Consider the following 27522-nt stretch of genomic DNA (forward strand, 5'->3'; position numbering starts at 1 on the left):
CAAGTCCTACATATTGTTAACAGTTCCTACAGGATCAGACAAAAAGTCCACTTTGAAGTTTGCAGGCTATTCACGAGAGTAGCGAGCGCAGCTCAGCCCAACGTGGCCATCTAGTGGTCATGTGATATTTGAAAAAAGATGAAGAAGTACAAAAATAGAAGCGACCAGTAGGTGGCACTGGCTCTATGCTGGTTGAGTCGTGGGCGTGCCCGTTTAAGAGCACCACGGGGCCGATTTTTTTTTTTAGAGGCAGGAGGGGGCGGGGTCAGCTCGCTCCGTCTCTGGGAAGGTTTGCCAAATCTGGCGCTCACAGGTGTGTGTCCTTTCACCCGGACGAGACCCACGCAGGGGATTCCTGGTCTTCGTAGCGCTCCCTGACCAACAGCTGGCGTTTGGGGAGTTTGTGTCCCCTCGCTGAACACTCAGGTAAAGTGCTCGCTTGTGTTTACACTGTTTAGTTTGTGTGTCGAAAAACAGGCTGTCACTATATGAGCATGAGCAAACTTAAATCGGGGTTTTTTTTTGTAATTAGGGCAGCATTAGGATGTTATATGTGGTTTTTAATATTTTTAAAGAGTTATTCTCGTCGTGTGACATATCTTAGTAATGTTCTGTTTCATTTTTCATGTCTTTTTTCCGTTGCAATCACCGGGCTTTCCACTACAACTTGACCTGCTGCTTTCCCGGCGATCTGTTACATTTCAAACGGTGAGTACAAGTGTTTATGGGCAACAGTGTGAAACACACAAAAAGACAAGAACAGGGAATAATTTGGAGTTAGAACAGAATAAATTTCAAACGGCAGCCTCTTCACACTTAATACTCCAGAGTAAAGGGCCAAACAGACGCGATCAATACTTTACCTCGCTTTATTTTGAAAATCTAACGTGACGGAGCGTTGAGAAACTTCGTGTAACAGCTGTTTAAAAGTGAAAACAGGTCGGATCCATTTCTTCCCGATACAAATGCAAAGCCCTCGATAAATCTAAGTTCCGTGTGACGTTTTTGACTCAAGTCTTTTACAATTTGCTGAATGTGTCTATAATCTCCTCATCAGCATTTTTCTCGGGCTATTTCTTAACTCGTTTCTTCTCATAACTGCTGAGGAAGCACTACTTGTTTTCTCTGACACGCACACTCACAGACACACACACACCTGATTAAATGTTTGCTGGGCACAGACAGGCTATTCGGAAAGGGGAAGTTGTCACAGCATGTGTTTCCTCTCTTTGAAATAGAGATGTGAATGAATCAAAGAAGGAAGACGTTTCTGTTATAATATTCTCTTTCATGTACACTGAAGTGAACATTCATCTCATGGCATTGTTAATAGGGAGGTCCATATGGCTGCAATGAAATTTTATTTGATATTTAATCTTTTAGATATGTATATATTTTAATATGGGACAGTTCATTTTATAGTGCCATCTGACCATTTGCGCTTGAGTAATTTCACCAGTTTTATGAGGTCGAATGATGAGGTTGAATGTACAGGACTGAGGAGATAACAGTTGCCAAAGTCCGTGGGACTTGTCTTGTTCATTTGCTTGTGTGTGCAGTCTTTGATGTTTCTGCAGAATGTTGGTAACATTTTGCTGAGGCTTAACATTTCTTGTCCCCCATGAGCTGCCTTGGACTGACCAAAATGTTCTCACTCTATGTCATACAAGAGGAAGTAGTGTTATGTAATTTTGTGTCTTTCACTGATGTGTTAGAGTTGTCGTTAAGGACAACTTGGACCACAAAGAATGGTTGGGGGGGTTTTTTTTGATAGTTTTTTTTTTAAACCCTGCTAACTAAAACTAAGACCTGTTCGACTTCTTTCAGCACTGTTTTGGTCTCTACCAACTGTTGGATGAAATGGCTGTCTCTATATCCAGCTGCAGATGGTGCCCAAGCAAAGCTACTTTAACGCTAACATTCCTGTCAGGATAAGTAAACAGTTTGCATTCTGCAAAGGCAAATAAAGCCTCAGTGAGCTTTGGGTGATAAAAACTCTTTCAATCATTTGCTAAAAGCATCCCTCTCACTGCTGCATTGTTTTTATTTCATACATTGCTCTGATGATAATAATACAGCCAGTTTAAATATTCAAAGCAGGTAAAATAAGTATTATTTATGAAAAGTTTAATCCACAAAATCTCTGCTAATTTGCTTCTTCACCGGGAATTTGTAAGTTTGTGTTGAACACTACTTTGAGAAGATCACCATATAGAAAAATCCAGACATGTCCACCTTTTGAAACGGCTGATCTTTTCTAACTTTGGCAAAAAAAATGTGCATAATCATGCCAAAGCTAATAAAACTATTAGGAGAGGAAAGTTTTCCAGGACCTGTTTAAAGGATGAATTCCACTTAAGGAAAGGCATTAACTCCAAACAAGAGTTTTCCAGCATGCTCTTCCTCCAGCTCTTTCTGGAAAAGGTACACTGTAAATTGAAAATGGCAAGCTGCACTTACAGATTAGCCAGTAAAACATTGTCTTAGCTGCTGTGATTTATGTGACACAGCTGGAACATGGAAAAGGCTATTTAAATGTGTTGGGTGTCCATGTTCCTTGTTGATTTTTTTTCCAAGTTGGACCAGTGGAACATGGGAAGGTTGTAATTACAGGCAAGCAGCTGGGAAATTCCAAATTCTGACAAAAACTCCAAAGCTGTATATTTTTTTCTCACATGCATAGTTCATGAGATATTAAGTCTGAGGATGGGGGGATGTTATAATGGAGTAGTCCTTTAGAGTTCCCCATGTTGCATGTATAGCCTTTTGCGAATCGGAGGATTTTCTGTAAGTTGTATTAAATTTTAATTTGTTTTTTTACTTTGTTAGCTGCCTCTACACTATATATACAGGCAAAACCAGATAAAATCTCTTCATCGTGGCTTAAAAAGAATCATTCATGTCACACATCTAAGGCTTTAAGAGCTAAACAAAGACAGATTTCCTACTGTTGTTTTGATGTAATGTTGCAGCTGATAAATCCTATCTCTGCCTATTCATCTTAGGAATTTACATCAATGCTGCTGTCAGTTTAGTACATGATCAATAGCACTAGGTTTGGACTGCAGGAGAATACATTATTTTACCTGCTGCTCTTTGTTGCTGTGACTCATTGTGCTGCTGTATGAAAACCCGTGGAAGGGCTAGGTGTGTGACTCAGAAGAGGTTAAAGGTTAAAAGGAACAGTCAGCAAACCCTTGTTGTTATAACAATTCATAGATAAGTAAGGCAAAGGTTGGAGTATTGTCTGTGCACTTTAATTGGAATGAAATGGTTAAACCAGGAGAGTTATTACATTAAAGCCACAACTTTCCCATGGTGCACATGCTGGATTTTAAAAGCTCATATTACATTGTCTTTGTGGAAAGCAATATATGCTTTTGAATACCAAACTGAGTGTTTCAAATCAATCTATTTTTGCAGTTCTAGTGAAACTTGGGTGCTTTTGAATAGTGAGCCACAATTTTAAAACATATAAGATTGAATTCTAATACAAAAATTGTGAGTTTACATGTTATATGTATATATTTAAAATGATCAAGGGGTTGCTGTCGCCCAGATCGTCAGCTATTTGAAAAGTCAGTCCATGGCTTCTTCAGTCTGCACATTGAAATATCATTGAGCAAGATCTGTGTTCCTCCCTCAGAATCCATCAGAGTGCATGTGTGTGAGAGAGAGAGAGAAATGTTGGATAAAAGCTCTTGTCTGAATGTATGTGTTACTGGGTGAATGAACCCTGTAGTAAAAACGACTTTTAAGTGCTCAATTGAGTAGAAAAGCACTACATAAGTACCAGTCTATTTACAGTTTCGATAGCAAAGTGTTAATCAGTGCTAATCACAGACTTTGTGCCTTCAGGTGTACAGTCTAGTTCAGTCTATTAAAGCAAGTTGAACCCAACGCGTGAGTGCAGCGCTGCTGTCTTCAGAGGCTGGAGGAGATAAAACGTATGACTCAATCTTGTTGCAGTGCATTGATAAGCTTGTTGGGAGCATTGTTATCTCCCAGCATGCCCAACCACTTGAGAGCGGTCTGGAGCTGTCTTTGCCTTATAAAGCCGTAGTCTGCGCGATGGCACCCTGAAAGTCACAGGCAGCAAAGAGATTACTCTTTCAGCTTAACCTCCAATGGGATGCTGGGCAACAGTTTACATCAGAGTAAAGCTAAGAGTCTTATTGGATAGAATATTTTATATTCGGTAGATATAAAATAAATTCTTCATATTTTTGTTAAGTGGGTTTCTGCGCTTGAGAGTTAAATGATGTTAGATGAGAAGGTTGACCCTAACTCAAATCTTGAATCTGTTTTAGGCTAACGATGCTACCTGATTAGCATTATGTAGCACAAATATTCAAATTGGTAAGAAAGGCACACCTATTCATGAAGTATCCCCTGGTTTTCCTCTGTCTCGCAGAAGCACTCCAGGAAATAGTCTAGAACATCTCTCCTATAAAACCACAGCACAGGCTGCTGTTTTTAATCCTAGCTTTCTGTACCAATTAAACAAGAGCTCCTTTGCTAATTATTGAGCTTCAGAGGTGTACAGACAGGTTAGCTTCCCCTGCCCCCACATTCCAGCCTTTATGCTATATTAAGCTAAGCTCATTGACTTTTGATGGCAGCTTCATAATTACTTGCAGGTAGATTAAGTTTCACATCTAACTCTGGCTGGGAAGGGGAAAAAAGAGCTTTTCCCTTTGAGAAACAGTGTTGAGTGCTTATTGAAAATGTTGGTTTTCATGAAATCAACACAGATAAATATTTTAGATTTAATTGCAACAGTTGAGAGGAAAAAGTGTGATTTATTGTAGACCAGGCTGGTTTGGATTACATAGTCGAAATCCTCCTTAAAGTGCTTTGTTTTTCACGAATTGGTATCCACAGCAAAGCCAAAAAAGGAAGCTTTTTTCTCTCCTTGTTGCCACGTGCTGCACACGTGCCGCCTCTCGCTTACTCAGACAGTTCCTAACCAAAAGTTACTTGATGGGCAAAACTGTGAATTCCAAAGGTTGGAAATACAGCCCTCATTTATGATTCCTTGAGATAAGATGTGCTTCCTACATGCAGAAAGCAATCATCTTATTATTACTTCTTTTTTTTTTTCTTCTTAATCTGCAACGTGTGCCTTTCAGCCAGAGCTGAAAAAAGTGTAGGAGGTGAAGTGTAATGAGGGTGTGCGCAAAGTGGGGTGGGGGGTTGATTTGGAAGCTTTGGCCCAGTGTGGGGTGCCAAAATCAGACTCTAATTTCCATTGTGTGCTTGCTGACCTGCAGCCCTTTGGGAGTAAAGGCATTCGCAGCTGAGTTGAGCTGGACAGTAGGGGATGGTAGTCGTGACTGGTTGGAGGTGAAGTTCAGCCCATTCGATTTGAGTTCATTCAGTTCAAAGTGTAATTTACAGACGAACTAACACAGTCATAAACTCTCAAAAATGCATTCATAGTTTGAATAATGGAACTGTAAAAAACCCTATAAAAGCCACAGATTGCAATCATTAAAAATGCTTTTTTTATCGGAATGGTTCAGGTAAGCATAGAAATAGTATACATCATCTAGTGAAGTATCTCTCTTACTGTGTTTGAAAATCCAGACAAAATGGAAAGTGATCCTGTGTTTGGCAAACAAACAAACAAAGAAAACACATTTTAGAGTAGCAGTTATTTTCCCCCAGACCTGGGATTTGCTGAAACTGCTGGAATTTTCTTTCTTCTTCTTTTTGTAATTGGATCACACGGGTGATTTGCCAGGTTTTGTAAGGGACATGCTTCAACTTAATTGTGCATTGATGAAGTGCCAGCTTGCTTGTTCTGACCACAGTACTGTAAATTGGATTGCTGTAATGAACTTCATGAGGTTACTGATTATAGAGAATGAGCATATAGACATATTTATACTTAACAAGCTTTACAGTGTGAATTTTGAGGAAAATGGTTTTTTCCCCAAAAAACTAGGGCTTGTAGTATTACTTCTCACTTTTTTATGTTCTTGTGTTAAATGAAAGCGAAATGTAAGAAGATCAGCTGAATGCAACTTCTATTACATTTCAGTTTTGAGTCAATTGAAATAAAAGAGACAGTGGTAGAGTTGTTAACTATTGTTTTTTTGTCTTATGTTTTCTGCTTTTGTTCATACTTGTTTTGATTCTGAGAAAAGAAAAGGTTTTAGAAGTAAACTGGGTTCAAGGTCAGGGTTCTGAGCAGACGACCTGCACGGGAACTTGGTGTCTGTACACAGCAGAAAAAAGTGAAGAGTTAAGCAGCCACATAAGCTAAGTCGAGTCCACAGATCACATGTTGTCTGTCTTGCGTGGTATTAATCATTTTGCTGACCAAGGGCTGTTCTAGAGACTTGGAAGAGTCACCGATGTGCACTCACTTATCTGTGAGTAATTATATGTGAAGATAGAAAGTCACAGCACAGTTAAAGGCCAAGACTTTATTGCCTCAGATTTAAATAACCATTGAGAAAGGGTGACATGCGCCGCCTACATGTTGAGCTAACAATTATATATTAAAAAAACACAAGTGTTTAAATATTTTTCTGCAGAACAGTTCTGTTTACCTTCTGCCTTCTAATATATACGGACTTAGAATTTATTTTGTATTTTCAAAACAATTGAGACAGTAACACATTTTGAACATTGACTTGGAACTTCAAAACTGGCTGTTAATTTAACATTAAATCAGACAAGTCATGGATTTGTGAAAACCCTGCCTACAATAGATACTCTTCCACTTTGAGGAACTTTTTTAGGCTACCAGCTGACAAAACCAAAGGAATTCTGACAAAGCCAGGCTTAAAATAATAGCATATTTAAGACCTAGTCTATACAGTCCCCTGTTCATGTTGAACACTGAAGCAGATTTACTGCAGTAGCAGAAGACCACATTGAGTTCCACTTCTGTGAACGGGAAACTGAGGCTACAGTTCATACCAGCTCACCAAAGATGGACAATAGAAGGTTGTCAATGTCTCTTGATTTCTTAGTCCTGATTTCTGACCCTAGGGTCGGAGTTTGGCATAAACAACATGCTGCTGCTGCTGGTGGTGTAATGGTATGGGGGATATTTTCTTGGCATTTTTGAGTGTTTTAAAAACAGGATGTTTCAACGCTACATCCTACCAGAGTATTGTTGTTGTCTTTGTCCGTTCCGTTATTATCACAGTTTGCACATGATGGTTGCTTCGAGCAGGAAAACTCACCATGTCACAGAGCTCAGATCATCTCAAATTGCTTTTATGACAATCAGATCACCCTACTCAAATAGCCCCCACACTCGCAGATCTCAGTCTGATAGATATATTTGGGATGTGGGGGAACAGGAGGTTGGTATCATGGATGAGTAGCTGCCAAATCTACAGCAACTGTAGTACTATCAGGTCAAATGGAGCAAAATCTCAGAGAAATGTTTCCAGCAGCTTGTTGAATCTGCCATGAAGAGTTAAGGCAGCTCTAAAGGCAAAAAAGGGGATCCAACCCAGTATTAGTGTCTGCTTTAAAAAGGATCAATTTTCTGATGGTGTATTTTGGTCTCTTTTTTTGCTGCGTGGTAGCCAAAAACCACCTCATGAGGTGTTTAGGGGATAATCCACCAATGTCACTACCATCACAGACTGTAACAACTTCATTACAGAACTACCCAAAATATATTTAAGCTACTCCCTACCCTCAAATATGAAAGCGGGAGGAATGAGGATGATTGATTTGAAACAAGTTTCATATTTTATCTTCTATCTTCTATTGGCAACAAATTTTTTAAGTTGTTTTTCATGACCAGCAATAAAGTACTGTCTGTTTGCCTTTGTTAAGCAGCTTAAACGTTCAACATTTAACCATTTTTATTTGTTATCTAATGACCAAGCTCCATTACATTTTAATGCTTCAAGTATTCAATGTGCATTGATATTTCCTGTAGGGACAAGCTAATATGCAAGCTCTCATCCCTTATTTTACTGCATTAAAGTCATACCGCCGCGACCCGCTGGCTAGACGGGCCCTGATGAGCAATGTCTGAGACGATCAGTCTGGTCATGCTGCACCAGACTCCACCTGCTCTAAATGTAGATAACCATTGTTTAGCTGGACAGAAAAAAAGATATTGTAGCTAGTTGTTACAGCCTCTTGTACACTATGTTTTCTCAGAGAGCCTCATTGTGGTAATGTGCACAACAATTTGTTTTGGAAGCATAAGCTATAGTTCTCATTACAAAAACAAGACAGGACGTGAAGGGGAGGGCGTGTAACAGACCTTCACTGATCTCCACTGGTGGTAAGGGTACGTGAGAAAAGCACATCCTTTCACTTTTTTGTGGTTAATGGACATATCACTTTAATACTCAGGCTGGTAGCCCTTTAAGTTATTACATTTATTACATTTACAGTTATTATATATTACAGGTATTACATCATCCCCTAACTACACAAGTAAGGGTTGTTGGAATAAAAAGACTGTATATAGTGTAGTTTAATTACTTTACTATATCCACTAAATATAAAACGTTGTTTTATGGTTTTGTTTTATGACTTGTCCACTGAGAGACTGAATGAGGAAGCAGCTGTCTGCTTTCTGTATACAAGTGTCACTGTGTGTTGTTCTGCTATGTGCACGCCCACTTTGTCACTGTCACTATTTATGTATGAATTCAGCAGAAAGTTCTCATTAGTGTTCACTGCATCCAGCATGAAAGCAGTTCAATGAAAGAAAAGTCAAATGGGTGATCGAGTTGGGTCAAATTCCCACTGGGAGGCGGGAGGCAAAACCCACAAATCCCCAGAGGGAACAACCCAGACTCTAATTAAGAACTTGCTTTTATGTCTGTATTTGTGAATGCGCACAAACCAATATGTATGCCTGGGAGAGCGCTGCAGATGTGCGTTTGCGTCGCTGCGTTCACATCCTCATACTTTCCTTTTTTTATTGTGCCTTAGATTGTTTTTCAGTTGGCAGTGGATGATATAGAGATTGTATAGCTTTAGCTCTGTGACAGAAGTAGTATTTGAATCCTTTATGCAAGTAAAATGGCTACTATACCACAGAGTAAATGTCCTACATTGTTCAGAAATATTCATGGAAAAATGTACTTGAAATGTAAAAAGTGAAAGTGCTTGTTGTGCAGTTCCTGTCAGTGTTATATTTCTGGAAAAATGATACTGATGCAAAAACTTGTTCCTGTGGATGGTCAAAGTGAGCTTTTTTTAATGGTGGTGACTATTTTAACCTGAAGCATGTTTTTTAAGCTTATTACTGCTTATATATGTCGAATATCTGTTGTGGGTTCCCTACCCTACAATATAAAGTGCCTTGAGGTGACTGTTGTTGTAAATTGGCACAATATTAATAAAGTTGAATTGAAATACTAGCCTGCAAAGTAACTGTAGCCGCTACATAAATATCAGAAAGTAGAAAAGTGAAACACAGTTTAATGTACACTGTTGAACTGAGATTCAAGTCACCGCTCTGTCTAGACACATTTATATTATACGCACGCACAAGATTCTGAAATGTTGAAATAGAACATGGCAGAGTGATAATGTTTGTTTTTAATTCTTGGAGTGTGACCTATGTTGGATTTTTGTGGCCGATCCTGTTTCTGTAGCCTAAAAGCATTCTGATATAGATATTTTCAGTTTGTGTCTCCAGCTCTGTATCTAACACGCAAGACATTAACTTTACATCACCAAATGGCACATATCAGACAATACATACACGGATTGGTGGAAGGGTTGGTGGAATGTTTTTTTTTCCGGTGTTATAAAGATGATATTTTTGGTAATGATTTGTTATTTGTGTTGTAAACAACGATTGCCTCTATAACACATTAGGTAAATGAATGGAGCATATTGGTGAACAATATAGGCTTCAGAAATTGTTTTTAAAATTTCTTTATTTTAAACAATTTTTAAACAAATAAAAAGGTCCACTTATTATGAGATTTGGTTGCTGTGTGCTATGCTTGGCGCAGTAGTTTTTTGTTTTGTTTTTTTAACAAAATTGTTTAATGAATTCTTGACCATTCAGTTAAAAATGGTCCTACTCACATTAAACTCAATTTTAGATAATACTTTATTTAATTTAAACAACTTTTGAAATCTATCCTGCCCAACTCTTTAATAGTCAGTTTATTTTAGAAATTTTTGTATCTATTTTCAAATATTTTTCTCAAACACATTATTCATATAATAATTCAAGTGATTATAAAGGCAACAGATTAAACCATTTTGAAAATTACATGTTAGAGCAACGGGGTTGTACACGCTAACATGGCTTAACAGATGACATACATATGACAAGTAAATACTCAGGACCGCAGATATATTTTTTTATTAATATTTTAAATGTTTGTAGCATATGTTTGTTTTAAATTGATTTGTTTTATGGTAACAGGATTGCAAATAACAGACTGATCACTGTTAGGGCAAAGTGATAGTGTTTTCATGGGAAAAGATGCTAGCAGTGGAAATAAAGCAAGGAAACTTGGAATTTGATTTGTGTTCTTTGGGGAATATGGGTAAGAGTGTTTTGCCTTGATTGGAGTGGCACACTCCATCTAGCCAGGAAGTACTGGAAAAATACGAAATATGTCAAAGAGGGCCTTTAGTGTCCCCATGGTGTTAGCACAAGTTGCATGTCATATCACCGTGTTGTCTCTTCCTTTAAATGAGTTCCAGTAACAGAGCTGCATAATTACTGTTCTTTAAAATATGTTGATGTAAAAAAAAAGAGAAAAAAAAGTGTCAACTGTTTGTTTTTGTTTTTTTAAGTGGATTTCTAAGTCATTTTAACATCCTATTTGGTTACAAAGAAGTTGAAAAAAAATGTTCTCAAAGAACTGTTTTGTATTTTAAGGCTTTTAAAAACATTCTCTCAGGAAAAGTGCAGTTTACGCAACAAAAGTATGCTTTAGGTTTTTGCGCATGCATTATTTCCAAATTCATGGGTGGGACAGAAAATACCCTGCAGACTGTAGAATTGCCCACAGACACCTTTAAACTGAACAATCAGTTGAGTACATCATCCTTCCTTTGTTACATTCCTCCACTGATTGACTTTAATTTAATCTCATGTCCTTACATAGAGATGACTCTTAGTGCCGTTCGTCACTAAAACAACAAACCTCGTGTCATTAATTGCCCTGCTGTGCGCGTGCGTGTGCGTGTATGTGTATTGGGAGGAGGGTGTTGCTAAAATAATGCCCCGGCTGTCCTGATATCCCACAATTCTACTCTCGGCTGCATAGTGGAGTTTGATAGGCTGGTGGAGAGGGGAACTGCAGCAGAGTAGCACCGCTGTCAGGAAACAGAAGCCCACTACGAATGCAACTCGCATAACCAGCTGAACGAGGACGCTGTGTCTGGTAATAAACCCATTTTCTTCGCTGCTTCTCGTTTGTACCATTACACCGAGGCTCACTTAGAGAAGATGCAAGTTTCGCGGCTTGAACGGCTCTTTGTGAGGTTTTGTCTCGTGCCACATTTTCGATCGCGTGCTCACAGCACCCGCGGCCGATGACAGATGATTAACATTAGAGTACAGTTTTACTGTATCTAGTCAGGCGGAAAAAGTCTAGTGGACGTGGCTAACCGAGTCAGAAACGGGGGTCATATGGTTTTCTTTCTTTTTTTATCCTCCTGTGGTTTCACATTGTAACCATTCGGCGCGTAACACTGAAGCAGAAAATGTTGCATTTTGCCGACTGAGCTGCCTGCAGCGGTGGTTAATCTGAAGCTAAAAGTCGGGGTATGCACGGATATTTTAAAGAAGCGCACCGCTTGAGGTGAAGCTGGCTAACGTGCTCAAGTTTCGGGGCTAGAAAGTGGGTGAAATTGGTGAAACGAGACGATACAGATGCTTGTCCGACCTTTAATCCCTCCCGTTTTTACATCAGTGAAGGAGAGCGCTGAGTCACTGGCAGGCACTGTTACAATTTGCAGACAATTAATGGATTAAAACTGTCAGATTGTCCGAGGTTAAGACGACATACTTCGGTGTTTTTGATCTGCAGTGCGGTAGGCGTGGTTAGGGGCAGGATGACACGGTCTGGATCCTCTTTTAGCATCCTTACATCCTTGCTGCCACAGCATGCAATGGCTGGAGACTGACTTGACAATTTAATTAAGATGCACAGTAAGCTGCTGTTGCAGTAGCATTGAGAGGCAAGAACATTGTGGGCCTTGTAGGCAGGGATTCATAGTTCGTTTACTGAGGCTGCACCTCTGTTTACAGCTTTAGTTTGCACAGTGACAATGGAGGAGGCAGTCTTTTCATTTCACTCAACAGAAACTGCTGAGACCATTCATTTTATATGAGGAAGACCCAAATTTATATCGGTCAGTATTGTTGAATCATGATTTTTGGCTTGTATTTATACATATATAAACCATAATTTGTCTCATATACTAAAGAATAAGATGCTCTGACATCTGTAGCTGTGATACAAATGGTGACTCTCATGTCAAAGGCTACAAAGATGAGCAAGGATCATTTGTAACTTTTTTCTACTTCTAAATGTCACTCATCAGTTATTTGTCCAACTGTGTTTGTGTGTATATATAATATAAATATGTCTAGACAGACAGGTGACTTGATTATAGCACTTTCATCATCAGGATTTTGTAACACAAAAATCACATGAATAGCTTTTTAATGATCTGATCATTACTAAAACATATTTTTAATAGTAAACCATGTGACTATGGCTCTGCTAGCTCACTCAGACATCAGTGTATCTTTGTATTTTTTTTGTCTGTAACAGCTCATCAAGCTGGTTGTAGAATAATGTTACCTTTAAGTTCTAGTAGACACAATGCCATTTAGTGACTGCTCTTAATGGGAATGCACTAGTATTCCATCAGTATTTTTCAAGTTAGGCATTTTTGGCCTATTACTGTCCAGTGAGCATAAAACTAATTTAAAAACATAATGAGCAAATGTGCCTTCAAATTTACACAGTAAACAACGTAAACGGGGAAATAAAAGGTTTATTTTAACTTTTTTTTTTTTTATTAGTGCCAGCAGGCATTATTAGTAATTAAGTCAGATTTACTGATTGTAAATCTCCTAAAATGCTTAATCCCTTCTGGTCCGTCTCGGACACAGTATAAGAAGTTATTAGCTTCTCATCAATATACAAAGACTTAGTTCTAATCGTTTACATTAACAAGGGTTTTTTTCTTTGTCAACTAAGGCAGACAACTCAATTGAGAGCCACTAACTCCAACAAATCCTATCAGACAGATTGTGTTTGTGTTACCCTTTCACAGAAGTCATCCATGGCCTTAAGCGACTGCATGTCAACAATCCCGCGTTGATTGTGTCGCACGGTGTGCATAGTCAGAATGCAATAACAGTAAGCTAGCTGTGTTGCCCACCGAATCATCGGAGGCCTCGCTGCTAAAGACAGTAATGCTAAGAATGTAAACGCAGCAAGCCGACAGGATTTATGGCCGCCTCAGCAAAAATGCTCCCTGCTTGGAGTCACCTTCATGTGACCAGTCTACCTTCCCCAAATTCTGCTCTTGAGGTCTCACGTGTCGGCTAGATTTGTGAGGGTTCAACCAAAGGGCTTTTTAAAATTGACATCTGAAACGGCTGCTAAATTATATAATCAAATGTGCAAATACTATTTGATTATCAGATGTCACAAGGCCGTTTTCATGGAAGTCTGAGAGGAACCTTACAGGGATCATTTGAATGACTTGCACTCTTAAGCTGTAAACTGGCAATGGAGCGTACACACAGAAGCCATAAACCATCTGCCTCAGATGCTTGCTGAGTCTAAGATTTTACAATTTCACGCATTTATTGTCTTGCAGGGACCTTTTACAGAGAGTTGTTTTTGGAATGTCTTTGCTGGCTCTTCAAATGAAACCCATGTTTTTAATTGTCAGAACTGTTGACATGCTCAATTTTTCCTATACCAGAGCGGGAGAACATTCAACCCAGTGTGGTATAAAACAGATCTGGGTTGTGTAAAATTCTTGACTCAAGTGCAGGACTAAAATGCACAAAGCTATGTCATATGAAAATGTTGCAAGGAAGGTTTTCAACTCAACTTTTGATTAAGTGGAAATGGCATTAATGACCTCTATTTCATTGTTGTCACCTTGTGTGATATCCAATCAGGTTTTTGTTGTTTCAATAAACTCTGAAGTTTCCTGGGATGATGCTGGACAGCATTTTTGGCAGAAGGTTTAGGAAGTTCTAAAGCTGTGATCAAAAAGCTTTTGATTAATCTGGTCATTGAATTTGTTAAGACAGCACTTGGCTTTTTATATATGGCGGTAATCTTTAGATGTCTTTTTGTGTCACAAGTGCAGCACAAACCCAAAACAACATTTTATTTATTTATTTTTTATTTTTTAGCAAAGTAAGAGGAGGTAGAGCTTTAAATAAAAATGTTTTAATTACTTAAGTTATTTATTTTGATAAATAACTATTTAAGTAATAAACTTAATTGATTTATCTACTAAATCTACTAAACCAAAGTCTTATCCAAAAACATGTCAATAATTTTCTTAGTCAGGACAATTGATAAGACTTTGGGGATCTGCAGGGGTGCCTAATTTGAATGTCCAGACCAGCTACGTGATATCCTGTTACAGCGGCTGGGTTTTGGTCTGCGACAGCTGTCGGCCCTGCGGCCATGCAAAATGGTCAGATCTTATTTGGCAGGCCTGCTCGGGATGGGCCTTGACGTGTCAAGCAACGCAGACTATTCCCCTCCATGTAACCTCCATAAGTCCCTCAGGGGTAATGATTGTGGGGGTAGGGGCGGCAGGGATGGGCCCAGCTGTGGTGTACTCTGGCTAATAGCACTCGGCACAGATGGCAGTCCCTCATCCTCACATGTGTGTGCGTGAGACTTAATGTGCACAGGCCCCTTTCCAGCAGTGTGCATTACAATCACACATGGCCCTTAAATGGAGGTCTGCATGCATGGGCAGTACTACTACAGTATTTAGTGTCTGTGATCAATTATGTAATAATGCAGCTACACACCGATAAAACCCTGGCTGCACTTTTAGGATGGATGTGAATATCCACTGCAGTGTACTACCCAACCATTGCAGCTCAGTGGGATTTTATTGGTCTGTCCAGTGACAGACAGCAGGTTTTATTAACTGTGGGCCTCTTTGGATTCACAGGAGGATGAAGCATGATAAAGCAGTATTAATGTTTCTTCAGGGGTGGGTGGTTTCTACTTGTCCTTCCTTGGAAGGCATAACACAGAGAGTATTAGCTTTTATCTTAAGGTGTGACTGAGAAGACTATCTGCTTTCATCAGCTCACATTTGACCGTAAAGCTACTAATCCAAGAGGTAAATTTGATTATATCTTTGACACTAAGTGCTTTTTTTTCTGTGAGTGCTGACTTCTACTTTTATTACTTCCAGAATTTACAGGGGGAACAAACAGATGTTTTAAAACTTCCCGTTTTTATAATACGCATCTATTTTAGAGCCAGTTTCCAGTAAACAACATGTTTTGCATGTAACTGATTCTAGATCAAGTACATACATTAGTGAAGCTGAGGTGAGAGGATGAGCAGTAATTTAGTTGCTTTGTCAGCACATTGAGTTGTCTATTTCTGTCCTTATATACCTGTTGAAAGGTACATCTTGTAAGTTTACTAGAGCCTTCAAAAAGACTTGAACTTGATAAAATGGCGTTGAACCCTTTCTTTTCCAAACACACATTTTTGAACTACTTTGGCTGAAACTTGTATTCAATATGAGAAGGCTATATTGGTACAATATTGGGCAGCTACTAGCAGTAATCCAGGGCAATACATGGCTTTCTTTCTGAATGCATAATTTATGTACCAGTCCATGGTGGAGGGCCACACACAGGACTACTGTGTAGGCTGTTGTGTTGCCCTGTGAAGAGTGCCTGTCACCAGTGACTGAACTTATTCTTCCTCCATTTCTATGGTGCTAAGATGTTCCGTTCCACCACTCCTTCCATAGTTCCTTTTTCATAAAGGGATTAAGAGAGGCAAAGGTTAGCTACGCAGCCATCTTCTGTCAGCTGATTAGTGATCCGCGCCTCAACTCTGCCGCACATGACACAACAAAGTTGCAGCGAAAGAGGTTTTGACAGGATTTTTGCTTGAATTCAGCTCATTGGTCTTTTAAATTTCTTGTCTTCACTTGGAAAACATGAGTTGGAATTTGGACCTTGTGACTTTATTCCTTTATTCAAAGTGCTGCTGCTCAGGCTTTTAATCTTGATTAGGTCATCTTTATAGCCCTTTTTATGAGGTCTGAAGTTGAAAAGTGTTTGATCAGCACGTTGCATTCAGTGACCCTTAGAGCTTAGAATGCTCATGACTTTTTAGAAAGCATAGTTTCAACTCATTTGAGTCCATGAATTACTGTTGCTTTATATCAGCATCATTCTGATCCATTAAATGACCAACAACATGCTGGTTTGAAGTGTTTCTGCTACTTGGCAAAGTTTGAGTTTGCATTATTTTTGAACTGCTAGATGGAAGCAATTCCATCAGGATTTAAGAGGAGTGCTCATTAGCAAAGATAACATATTTTCTGGCATTCAACAAGCAATTGCCTGCTTAAGTAAAGCATCATTCTGCATTAGATTTAGCAGCTAATACCAAATGGCTTTGAATCAAGGGGCTGACAACACAACCTTGAGTCTATTCAGCTCAAAACTATTTTGAAGCTAAAAAGTGCAAGATGAACAACACAGCCGAGGCATGAGGTCATGTAGTCCAGCTGTTGATAATCTAGACGCATGGAGCTGGACGTGTTGGCCAAATTCAAATCTTTTAAGGTTTTCAGAGATTTTTTTTTCAGTCTGGTAAAATGTCTTGAAAGGCTTGTAACAATCAGATGTAATCAGTCATACCAAGTAGATGTTATCTTGTTTTAATGTGTTCAACGTTTGAGTTGCAGATGTTGCCATTTCTTAATGACTGTTTGATTATATTTGGGGATTGCCCCTAAGAAGTGTTGGTTTTGTTGATCCAGACAGTGCCGACCATGCCCACGGCTAGAAGAAGGAGATCTTCCTTGGAATCTTCTGTGCTTGCAGTAAACACAGCCCTATAAATAGAGCTCAGGGAAAAGCATACCAGCAGCAGAATGACAGGCATCCATACTACAAAACCCAGGCTCTGTGCAGCAGAGGCGCAGTGTGCTGTTCCACACACAAACAGCCTCCAAACCCCACATCCCAGTGTCAAAGACTGTGGGTACAGTTAGCCTCCAGTGTGAGCTGTCCTTTCTGTCATTTTTGTTTGTCAAATCTAGCCATTAGATATATCCTCATTACCCACCCTCAGGCCCTTGGGACCACATCCATCGCTGGTATGCTGCTATGCACAGAAGCAGAAGGTCATGCTATGAAAAACACGTACTGGTGCAGCTCAGACACTTTGGATTCCTGAGTGTAAACACTACAGAGAAACCGGGGGCTTGTACTTTAACACAGAGTTAATCAGCTATTTTGTGTCGTTAAAGTAACTGCAGATAAGAAAAATGCAGATTACTTTCTGCTTTCTCCAGTGAATTGCTGCTTTTCATTTAGTTTTCCTCTGTGGAGTTAATATATTTAAGTTAGATTTTTTTTTTGTTTATTTTTGATATTTGCTTCGAAAATGCAAAATATTTTCCAACTTCAAATTCCCAGAGTTGTCTGAACAACAGGTAGGAAGCATAAAGTGACGTTTTTTTGTCTTGTGGAAAAAATAGTGGCGCTTCACACTGGAGAGCTTGAGATGTTTGACATTTCCATCGGATTCGTTCAAATATTTAATCAATTTAAATCATTTTATTATGGTTTGTCACTTAATTTCCTCCTAATCAGCAAATTAGCCCAATTTAATTGATTTACACATGTAAATTTTTCACAGATGCTTTTATCAGAATGTGAAACAACTGCAGAAGTTAATAAAGTATTTGATTAATAAACTGACAGAAAAGTAATTGACAAATATATTCAGACATTTTCCTAGACTTCTTTTTTTCTCACATTTTAGAAACCAATTTATTAAAAAAAATACTTGCGGAAGTAGATATTTGTTACAGTTGTAGATATTATTTTAAATTTGTTTAATTCCCCTTAGTGAGCTTTGGAAACACGTCATGGTGCAAGCAGTCCAAGCCCTTAGCATTGTCAGCTACTGACACTACTGTGATTAGTTGAAAGGGGGACGTGAGTGCACCAAAGCCACTTGCATTAATGCCTATTCTGCTGTCAAACAATATCCACATCTCTGCATTTGCATCAGAGGGGAGCTTATCGTTAGACGGGCCCGAAAAGCGGCGCTGCATCAATTCATAACAAGTCAGCTGACTCATCCACTTTTCCTCTTTACCCTCCATTTTCCTCCACTCCAGTGTGATTTACCATGACAACTGAATCAGGCGCCGACTCAGAGGCCAAGCAGCCCCAGGAGAATAAGGAGACAGAAAAGGGGAAAGCAAAAGCGGCATCCCAACCCAGCCAGGCAGCAGCCGAACCCACCTCACCTCAGAACCAACAGGAGCAGCTTCCAGCCGCCGTTGGACACAGCACCCCGGCCAGGAAAGAGCAGGTCAGCCTTTTTGTAACCGCATCCACCCACTGTCACTTCTTTTAAAAATGGAACCTCCATCCATCGCATCCACCATAATTTTCCTTTAAACATACTTTTACCGAATTTAATATTAGGAAAAAAACAAAACAAACTTTGCCACTTGAATCAAGAATGATTCTTTTGTGGTGTAAACATTGTATAGATCCTTTTGAATTTGACAAAACATTACACACCATTCATCCCTCTTCTGAATGAATTGTGGCTTTGTGAGGAAAAATGGAAATGAACGTGGGGAGGGGGAGAGAATGTGAAGACGTGACCTCAGTCCTCCATGGCGGTTAGAACCCTGCGTCAGATGCGTTTGTTTGTTTGTGAGGAAAGCCTGGTGTTCAGTCAGAGGTCCATGCTTTTTATATATTAGAAATGGGAAGACGGATAGATCAAGAAACCTTCAATTGTGGATGCTTTGTTTTCAGGTTTTACAGCAACTAAGGCAGTTTGACAGATATATTCACTGTCACTGATTGGCCACACGCACGGGCAGTTTGGTGAGGGATGATTTTAGTTGTTTTATTTTGCCGTCTTTGTGTTTTGCTTCTTTCACAGGTTTTCTAAATAACTTGAATGCCACAGCCATCCTTGCTGTTATGTTGAATAACTTATGAATGTAGTTCAGTAGAAACCTGGCATTATTTGCAATCATCACAACAATCATTTGTTGTACTGACTGTTTTTACATCTCTCCCAATTTGCAACTTCATGCAGCTGTGGGGACAATGATTGGAAGAATATAGGGAACAACGTGGAATTAAACCCGTTGAGTTGAGTCTAAACTACGATGAAGACTTTTGGTGTATTTTAAAATGTATCCGTAAGATTGCACACCACTTCGACGCATGAACATGTTTAAATGATTTTACATGTTTGACAAAGAAGCTGGACGAGTCTAAAACCAGAGAACAGTGATCTCTGGTAGCATAATATTATACCCTGTAGCCTATCTGATGAAGCCTGGGAAGCTACTGATGTTATCTGAGCACTAAGTGCTTGTCTTCAGGTTTTGGCCCAAACAGCCTTCTGGCTCACTATTTAATCGATCTGCAGATTGAATTTCCAGTGCTTCCAAACTACAGAGGTTCAGTGTGAGGTAGATCCCTGCTTCTTCTCTAATTTATTACTTGAAAGAAAAACATTTTCACCAGCTGCACATGCTTGTAGATGTGGTCTCTTACTGTGATAGTTAGTGGAAAATGTATATAAAAAGTTACATCTCAAACAACTTAACAGTTCACATTCCCAGTCTACATATTGTTTGTGTTGCTTTAAACGTCTAGGATGTTTACTCACTCAGAAAACTTTAAATCCATGTTTTATATTTTTTTTCTATTGCTGGGTTTAACCTAGTCAACATTAAAAAAAAACTGTAATAGGTTTGACTGATGTTTGATATATGAAGGGTCTGAGATCGCATTAGAGTAGGGATTAGCTCTGAGCTCTTATTATTTTTGCTTTCGCATGCCATCCCAGGCATGAAGATAAGGGCTGTATTTGACTGCAACTCTGGATTATATTTAAAGGTGTAGGCTTTATTTTGCATGAAAAACTAATATTAAATAGCAAAACTGTTTTTCTTTCTTCCCCAAAAGCTGCACATCTGGGTGACTTTGACCTTTAACTCCTTAATATGTTGGAGCGTGTAACCATAGTTTGAATGTGCTCAGGCTCACAACCCCACTCATTCAGCAGGTTCTTATCATGATGTGGAAAGGAGAAGGATTTAAATGGTGCCTTTGTTGAAAAGAAGCTTACACGTGAATCATAACAGGCTGTAATGAGAGAGGAGCAGTCGCAGGGCGATGTGATGGATAAATTAATTATATACAATGCAGGGTAATGTGGTGAAACGGTGATAAAATAAATTACATGTTTTCATGTTAACAAAGTCTGACTTGTACAATATTTTGCATTGATGTTATTGATATCATTTGTCTACATTAAACACTTCTGTGGTAGCCAGATTTTAATTTCAGCTTTAGTCTTTACATGGGCGCAGCATTGCTTTCATTGAGATGCTAAAACTTGACTGTGTCTGCAATCTTTATAAAGCTATTTAGCGTTGCTAAAAGAGCATCATATTCCCTTTGGCCTCAGTTGTCTTTAGGAATGGGGTTTTTAGTCATAAACCAGAAATCTTGGACTATTGATGGCGCTGGATTCAAAATACTGGGAATCCAATTATTACCCTGTCTTCCCAGGGTAATGCTTATTTGTGCTGCATTTCTCAGACATTAGTCAAGCACTTGGTGAGATATTTAAGATGTATGCAGAGACTGGATATAAAAGATTGGTGTAATATGGCCACCACAAACATGTGTTCTGAGAAACCGAGGACACTGCATGCTCACACAGTAGTGACTCGTCAGTCACAGCATAGCCATGTCCTAAAGCATTCCTGCTCCGTCATCTGCTTTTATCTAAATCGGGATCAGGAATTGAAGCAATTGAATGGGCAATTGTTACCATAAAGTGATTAGGAAAGCACCTACTGGGATAATAAGGCAAGTGAGAAGTGGGATCATTATCTTACAGGGTTCTACCTGAGATTTCTTTTTGCATCTAGATGAGTCGCTCCCTGCTGGCCACTAGAGAAAATGCTAAGGCAGCTCCCTGTTGGCTTCACCTCTCAGGCTACAGTTTGTGGTTTGGTCCAAAGTGAACATTGCTATTCTCCTAGATCCAAGTAGCTCCAGGGGAATAGTAATACATATATATGATCTTCTTTTATAACTTGCAGTCTTGCCCACTGAGCTGATCAACCCCAGGATTCTTTCAAATTCACACAGCTACATTATGCACCCCTTGTTTTTCCACACTGAGGATGATCAATGATGCACCGTCAGTGTTAGAGCTGTGTGAATTGCCAGGAGCAAGACTGAGGGGAAATTGCACCAGTCTGACACAACACTGTCGGCCTTCCCTGTGAGGCACGTTCTCCAGCAGGGTGCACATGTAACTGTGATTTCATACATCTGTGGTGCCTGTTCTCACCAGTCATACGTCACCCATATGGGGGGAAATGTGTCTTGTGGTATTTCCTAGAAATGTTAACTTGACCTTTCATTCTTGTGTTCTTTAGAGTCATCTTATTCTTCTTCTATTGTTTAATACTACATCAAAATGAGTCTACAGGGAGAGTAGTCCACATGAGCTGCAGTAGATACTGCAGGAACAATGCAATGAAAATGGCTTGAAGAGCAAGATAAGAAATGTTCTTCATCAGAATAAAAGGGGGGAATTAAATTCACTGTATGTAAGAAAGAAAAATATCTCGAAGCAAAGGCGTCTATTCAGCATAAAGTCAGTCAGCAAAGGCTTTGTTTTCAGCGAAGTGGAAAATTGGATTTTCTCTCCTTAAGACAAAATGGCGGTACACCCCTAGCTGTTCTCAGTGGGACCTGATTACATTCAGTCAGGGTCCCAGTGTCTATTTTTAGGTTTACATTAACGGTCATTTAGGTAAGGAAACTTCTCTTCTGGTGGACATTTAGAGACGTTAATGCTTCTATCCACAATTAGCATGACAAGGTAGAGGCAGCTCATTACTTTTAAGAAGGAAATTCCAATTAGCTCTATCACAAATGTAGAAAACTGTTATTGTAAATGTATTATTTTCATTATTTTTAAGTGACACTTTTTCCTCTTTTTGCCAGGAGCAGCAGGAAGAGGATCTGGTATCCCACAGGTCATCCACCAGTCGTCTGTCTAGGTCTCCGCTGAGAGGAGTCAAGAAGGTGAAGATCATGCAGTGTAAAGTCACTCTGCTGGATGGCTCCGACTTCACGCTCAATGTAGAGGTGAGACGCTTTAAGTTTAACACAGAGTGGTGGTCATTTTAAATATTCTGCTTCCATCAGCTTCTTCACTACTTTAATATTTAAGAGACGTAAGCCACATGGAAACTGTTCAGGTCCAAAAAGAGAAGGCAAGAATACTGTGGTCATTAGAGGGGGAGAGATGCTTAAAGGAAAAATATCATTCTTGGACACTAAACTGAACATACAAATTATTTGTGCAAATATAGTAACAGTTAAACATGCACCAGTCTACATTATCATGACTATAGTTACATTACAGTTAAATTTTTGGTAGAGATGGACCGATCGCCTGTGTGAGGACCGGAATCAGCTAATTTCTAGTGTTTTCAGCTCTGACTCCTGAATGGCTGATTGGCTCCCTTTATGTCGTGTTTATATAAGAACTTGTTTATGAGCCCTGTTCCAACACTTTTGTCATGTAAAGTTGTCTTTATTTTTCCTTCTGCATGTGAAATGCAGCTCATGGCGTTCCACTGCATTATTATTATTATTATTATTGTTATTACAGTTGAACGATGGGAGCAACCTTACGTATTGCTTTAATATATATAACAAATGTTTCCTGTCAGGGCGTCAGTGATCATCAGTACTCACATGATTTGATAGCTTGTGCCAGTGGTCTTCTCCATTACCCAGAATTCATCTGTGTATTACTTTTATGATCCCTGCACGTTACATTAGTAGAATAATGCTGCTGTTTTGACGGCCCTGCTTAGAAGCAGTGATTTCACGCTTTTCTCTGCACACTCACATTTGCATTGTCAAACTGTTTTATGGGATTTTGTTTTTCCTCCAAACCTTCTCTGGATAGTCTGTAGGGGGGAACAAAATATTCATGTAATGGTTCTTAAATGTTCACTTCTTACTTCAAAGCTCATCTGCTCTCCAGAAATAAACCCTTTGAGGAAAAGAGAGCCAACAATCAGTGAAAAACATGTGTCTTTGTGTTGTAAATGTGAAACTCGGAACCCCACACTAGCCTAGAAGCGTGGCTTTTATCATAATATAGGGAAATTAAATATGAAAACGGGATATTTTGGGAGGAGAAGAAATGGAGCATGGGTTGGTTGTTAATCATTATTAGCATGGCGAGGTGTGGATGGAGTCATTACTTTCAGAGCTCGATAATCTGTCAAAGAATTTTATTTATTTATTTGTCAGTTTGCTGTGTTGTTTTGACCAACTGTGTCAGACTGTTTTGAATTTCTCCATTTGTATTATCTCAAATTGCTTTGTAAAGTTTTTCCAAAGCAGAACTGTGTTCGCTTGAGTGGGACCCTCTGATAAGCTGCAGTCCTTAAGTATCGAGTATTCAGGAATAACCTCACTGACTCTAATAGAGCCTCTGAGGCAAATGCCTTTCTGTTGTAAATATGAGTTTAGCTCCACAGCAGAACAGCTGCTTTCTGCCCTTCAAACAGTCTTTCTTTCTGTCTGAGCGTCATTAATTCAGGAGTAAGTCTGACTTCTGAACTTAGTGACATTTGGCTCATGAAATATTTCTTCCATAGCAAAGTTGAGTCTTTTGTCAAAGTTAGGAAACTTTGTAGGATTCCCAAAACGTATTCAGGCTGAAAAAGAGAAGCAGACCCTCCTCTGCAAATCTCCTTTAGCGGATTCCTCCCCACCAGGGGCTGGGATGGAGGGATTAGCTGGCTGGTTTGGTGGTGAGATGAGGTGATGGGTTCTGACTGGGAAATGGGGGCAATTGTTGTAGGGAATCAGTGTCATTGACACAGTGGGTTGGCATGATTACTAAGGCCCACTGTGCCACTGGAAGGACTTTTATTAAGGATGGTGACGTGGAAGTGGGGGATCAGTCCAGATTTGTTAACCTTAAGTCAGAAAAAGGTTTTTTATTTGTTTTAGTTTATGCTGAAAGAGCTACACATGGTCTAAAATATGAACATTGTAACAAAACAAAGACATTTTTGAGAATTTTCAATTAAAAACATTTCATGTTGTATTGAAATGTTTAATAAGTGTGTTACACAACCTGAAAAATTCAAAACATGACTCTGAAGCCTTCTTTCACAAATGGCAGGTAATTTAAAGGAGTATCTCACTAATTTACTGCTGCTAGGCAACGTGCCTTCTGTGTTATTACCAAACATGGCTCAAGCACCAAAACACAGGATTCAAACACAACTGAGCAGCATCTTTGGTTTTAGTTTGGCTTGGTTGGCTTGTAAATGGTTTAAAGTAAGCTTAATATTAAGAGATAAAGGTCTTTAAGCCAAAGCTGAGATAACCTTTACCACCAAGGGTTGTTGTTTTAGTTTTTTTTCTGACTGAAGTCCACTCCTCCAGATTCACAGAAAATTGATGTTATTGATGTTTTTCTTAAGCAAACTGATCTTGTGTGTGTAATCAGTAGGGTTACACCAGACAGCAGCAAGATGTGACCTAATGGTGTGCTTTCAAACAAGTTACCTTATGAGATGTATTTATAATGTATCAGTACATTTGTGTTTATTTTAATTGAGTTTACTTCAGATTGTTATGAATAGACGGTCAGTTACAAGGAGCTCACAATTCTCAGAAAAGAGAAAAATTGATAATTAAATAAAGTTTCTAATTTTAAATTCTTTTCTTTTTTCATCTTAATACTTAGTGTTTACTTATTGCATCCCATCTGCTTACTATCCTGTAAGCTCCCAGTGCTGCCCACCTGCTAGGATGGGCAAAGCAAAGGCTTTCTTTGCCCCACTTTACTATTTCTGAACACTAAGATCCATTATTTTAGGGAATACTTCCAGATGACGGTGGATTTGGTGTATTAGAGGGGATATGAACTTCTCTGTGGAGTAAGAAATATAAATCATAGAAAAGTTGACGATTGTATCGTCTAAAATGTTTGATTATACAAAAACATCAAGCAAAAATGAGAAAATTCACATTTATCCTTTCAAGCGTAGCTCAAGCGTAGCTCATTGCCTAGACTGTCCTGTACTTATAAAACGTGAAGTTAGTGCTTATTTAGTTTGTGTCAAAAAATGTTACTTTTTTTGTCTTTCTTTTTTACCATGGACCCAATTGAACCAGAAAAACTTATTTTTATTTTATTTTTTTTAATGCTAGATTGTAAAAACAGGAATTTTTATCTTATTTAATTGTTTATCTATTACTTTACTACTTTGGTGTAGTATAAATGGTAATGGGGGGGCTTTATTCATAGGAAAAGCTGTAAAAGTTCAAAATCTATACACTCGTTCACATTTTCCAACACCTTCCAGTGGGTCGAATTGGAGTCTTTCCCAGGCTGATTCTGGACCCAGGGCCTTTCATTTGACACCCCTGGTTAAATAAATAACAATATTGTTACAGTGCAGCGTTCTGCTTAGAAATGCTTCACATAGACATTTTGTGACACTCAAAGCAGTGTCACACTTATTTTTTTATTTGTATTTTTTAATTTGTGGGTGCAGAAAGAAGTGTGCTGTGTGTTGTTCAAATGCATCAAAAAGTGGAAAGCCCTCTTTACACCTACTCGGGACATTTACTTTTCTGCACACCTTTTTAACGAGTAATGCTACAAAATCAAACTGTGTTAATCGATGCAGTGGCGTGCATGACACCTGCTTGATAATGCTCTTAATCACAGTAAAGGTGTCTCCATTTGTGCATTGTTTACAACAGTGACTAATACTTGCAATCACTATGATATAAAGCAGGAGACTAATAAGTTCCCTGCTTCCCGTAAGGCTTTTCATAGCAGCAGTTAAGGCACTAACATGACCAGTCAGAAGAATTTAATTTCAGCTTTAGGGGAAAAAAATGCTCTGTGTGTTCCTGCAGCTGAGGGTGAGTCGGACAAAAGCCAGGTCAGCTTATGGTGTTTGACACAGTAGTACAGCTGATGTCAGAAGACCCTCAGATAATTGCCAGGGAGTTTTTTTTTCCTCCCAGTCCAGACTTGAAACTGGTCCAGAATGTCAGGATTTGACATTTTTATCCTCCTGACCTTGTAGTTTTCCAGCTCAATTCAATTTCCTCCTGTGGGGGGAAAAATGTCCGCGCTAATCGTTTCCTATCATTTTCTATGACACAGAACTGCTGAACCGCTCTCCCTCACTTCAAAGGTTGTTGAGTCTAAGTGGAGGCAGAAAAACATCCCACACAATGTGTTGAATTGCTTTCAATTAAATCATCCTTTCTCTAAAGGACATGAGAATTCATGCTAAATTTTGGCTTTAATTAGAGCTAAAGTGATTAGTCAGTGAGTCTGTTGGCAGGCAGTTATTTAGCCTATTTTGATAGTCAGTTAATCAAATTTAGTCTTTTATCTTTGTGAAATTAATATTGTTGGCTTTGGGACAGTCAGTTGGACGACACAAGATGCCTGAAGGGAACAAAGACTCTGGAAAAATGTGTTGTCTAACATTTTATAGGTCAAGTGATGACTGAAAGTGTTCTAAAAATGACTAGATAACTCTAATTAAAATAACAGATAAACCATAATGCATGGTTTGATGATGCACAATCAATTTTTAATCCTTGGGAGTGTTTAACCTCTGTGAAGGTCTCACTGTCCTGATTGATCAAGCTTTCCCAATTTAAGATCAGTATACTTCTGATTTCTGGTCATTCTTCTGCTAGAGAACTCCAGGGATACGTGTGCAGTACCCCATTAGCTTATTTATAGATATAGTTTAATGATTGGCAGCTTATTTGACTGATCTGCAAACCTCTGTTTGCAAATCACAGCCATTTTTTGTCTGTGTCATTTAAGCCAGCCAGCTTTAAGTGTTGCATTGAGAGGAGATTGTCACACCCAGGCAGCAGTAGTCTGACATAACTGTGCTAATTCCCTCGGAGATGTTCTGGTAGGATTAACTCTCTGCCACCAGCACCTCTACCAGCTTTGTTAAAATCACACGCGCACACACATGCAAGAATCTTCTTATTTAAAGGTGTGTGTGTGCTCACGCACACACCCGTTAGTTCTTCGTTTCACATCCAGGATGTATTATTGCATCCATGTGAGTGTGGCAGATACATAGCCGTGTTCTGGATAGGTTAGGCTGTGGCTGTGGGCTTCAGCCGATCCAGACGTGACGAGCTGGCATTGGTTTTGTGCAAGCAGGAGACGTCTGTGTCATGGCAAC

The 27522-nt window shown here is 39.1% G+C and overlaps 1 protein-coding gene across 21 annotated transcripts in view; it reads left to right on the forward strand.

Moving 5' to 3' along the window:
- Nucleotides 1-300: 300 nt before the first annotated feature.
- The window catches only part of LOC134616924 (band 4.1-like protein 3), a 52240-nt gene continuing 25018 nt past the window's right edge, over nucleotides 301-27522 (forward strand). For 16 of the 21 annotated variants that reach the window (XM_063462000.1, XM_063462002.1, XM_063462008.1 and 13 more), the window contains exons 1-3: nucleotides 11230-11354; nucleotides 18361-18557; nucleotides 22250-22393. In XM_063462000.1, the coding sequence (XP_063318070.1) occupies nucleotides 18372-18557; nucleotides 22250-22393 (330 nt within the window). In that variant the 5' untranslated portion in view covers nucleotides 11230-11354; nucleotides 18361-18371. Of the gene's footprint in view, nucleotides 427-11229; nucleotides 11355-12308; nucleotides 12328-18360; nucleotides 18558-18893; nucleotides 19088-22249; nucleotides 22394-27522 lie in introns of those variants that run through there. The other 5 variants (XM_063462004.1, XM_063462006.1, XM_063462011.1 and 2 more) reach the window with 4 other exon arrangements.

This window comes from Pelmatolapia mariae, linkage group LG18 (assembly GCF_036321145.2).
Source record: "Pelmatolapia mariae isolate MD_Pm_ZW linkage group LG18, Pm_UMD_F_2, whole genome shotgun sequence".
NCBI classification, from domain to species: domain Eukaryota; kingdom Metazoa; phylum Chordata; class Actinopteri; order Cichliformes; family Cichlidae; genus Pelmatolapia; species Pelmatolapia mariae.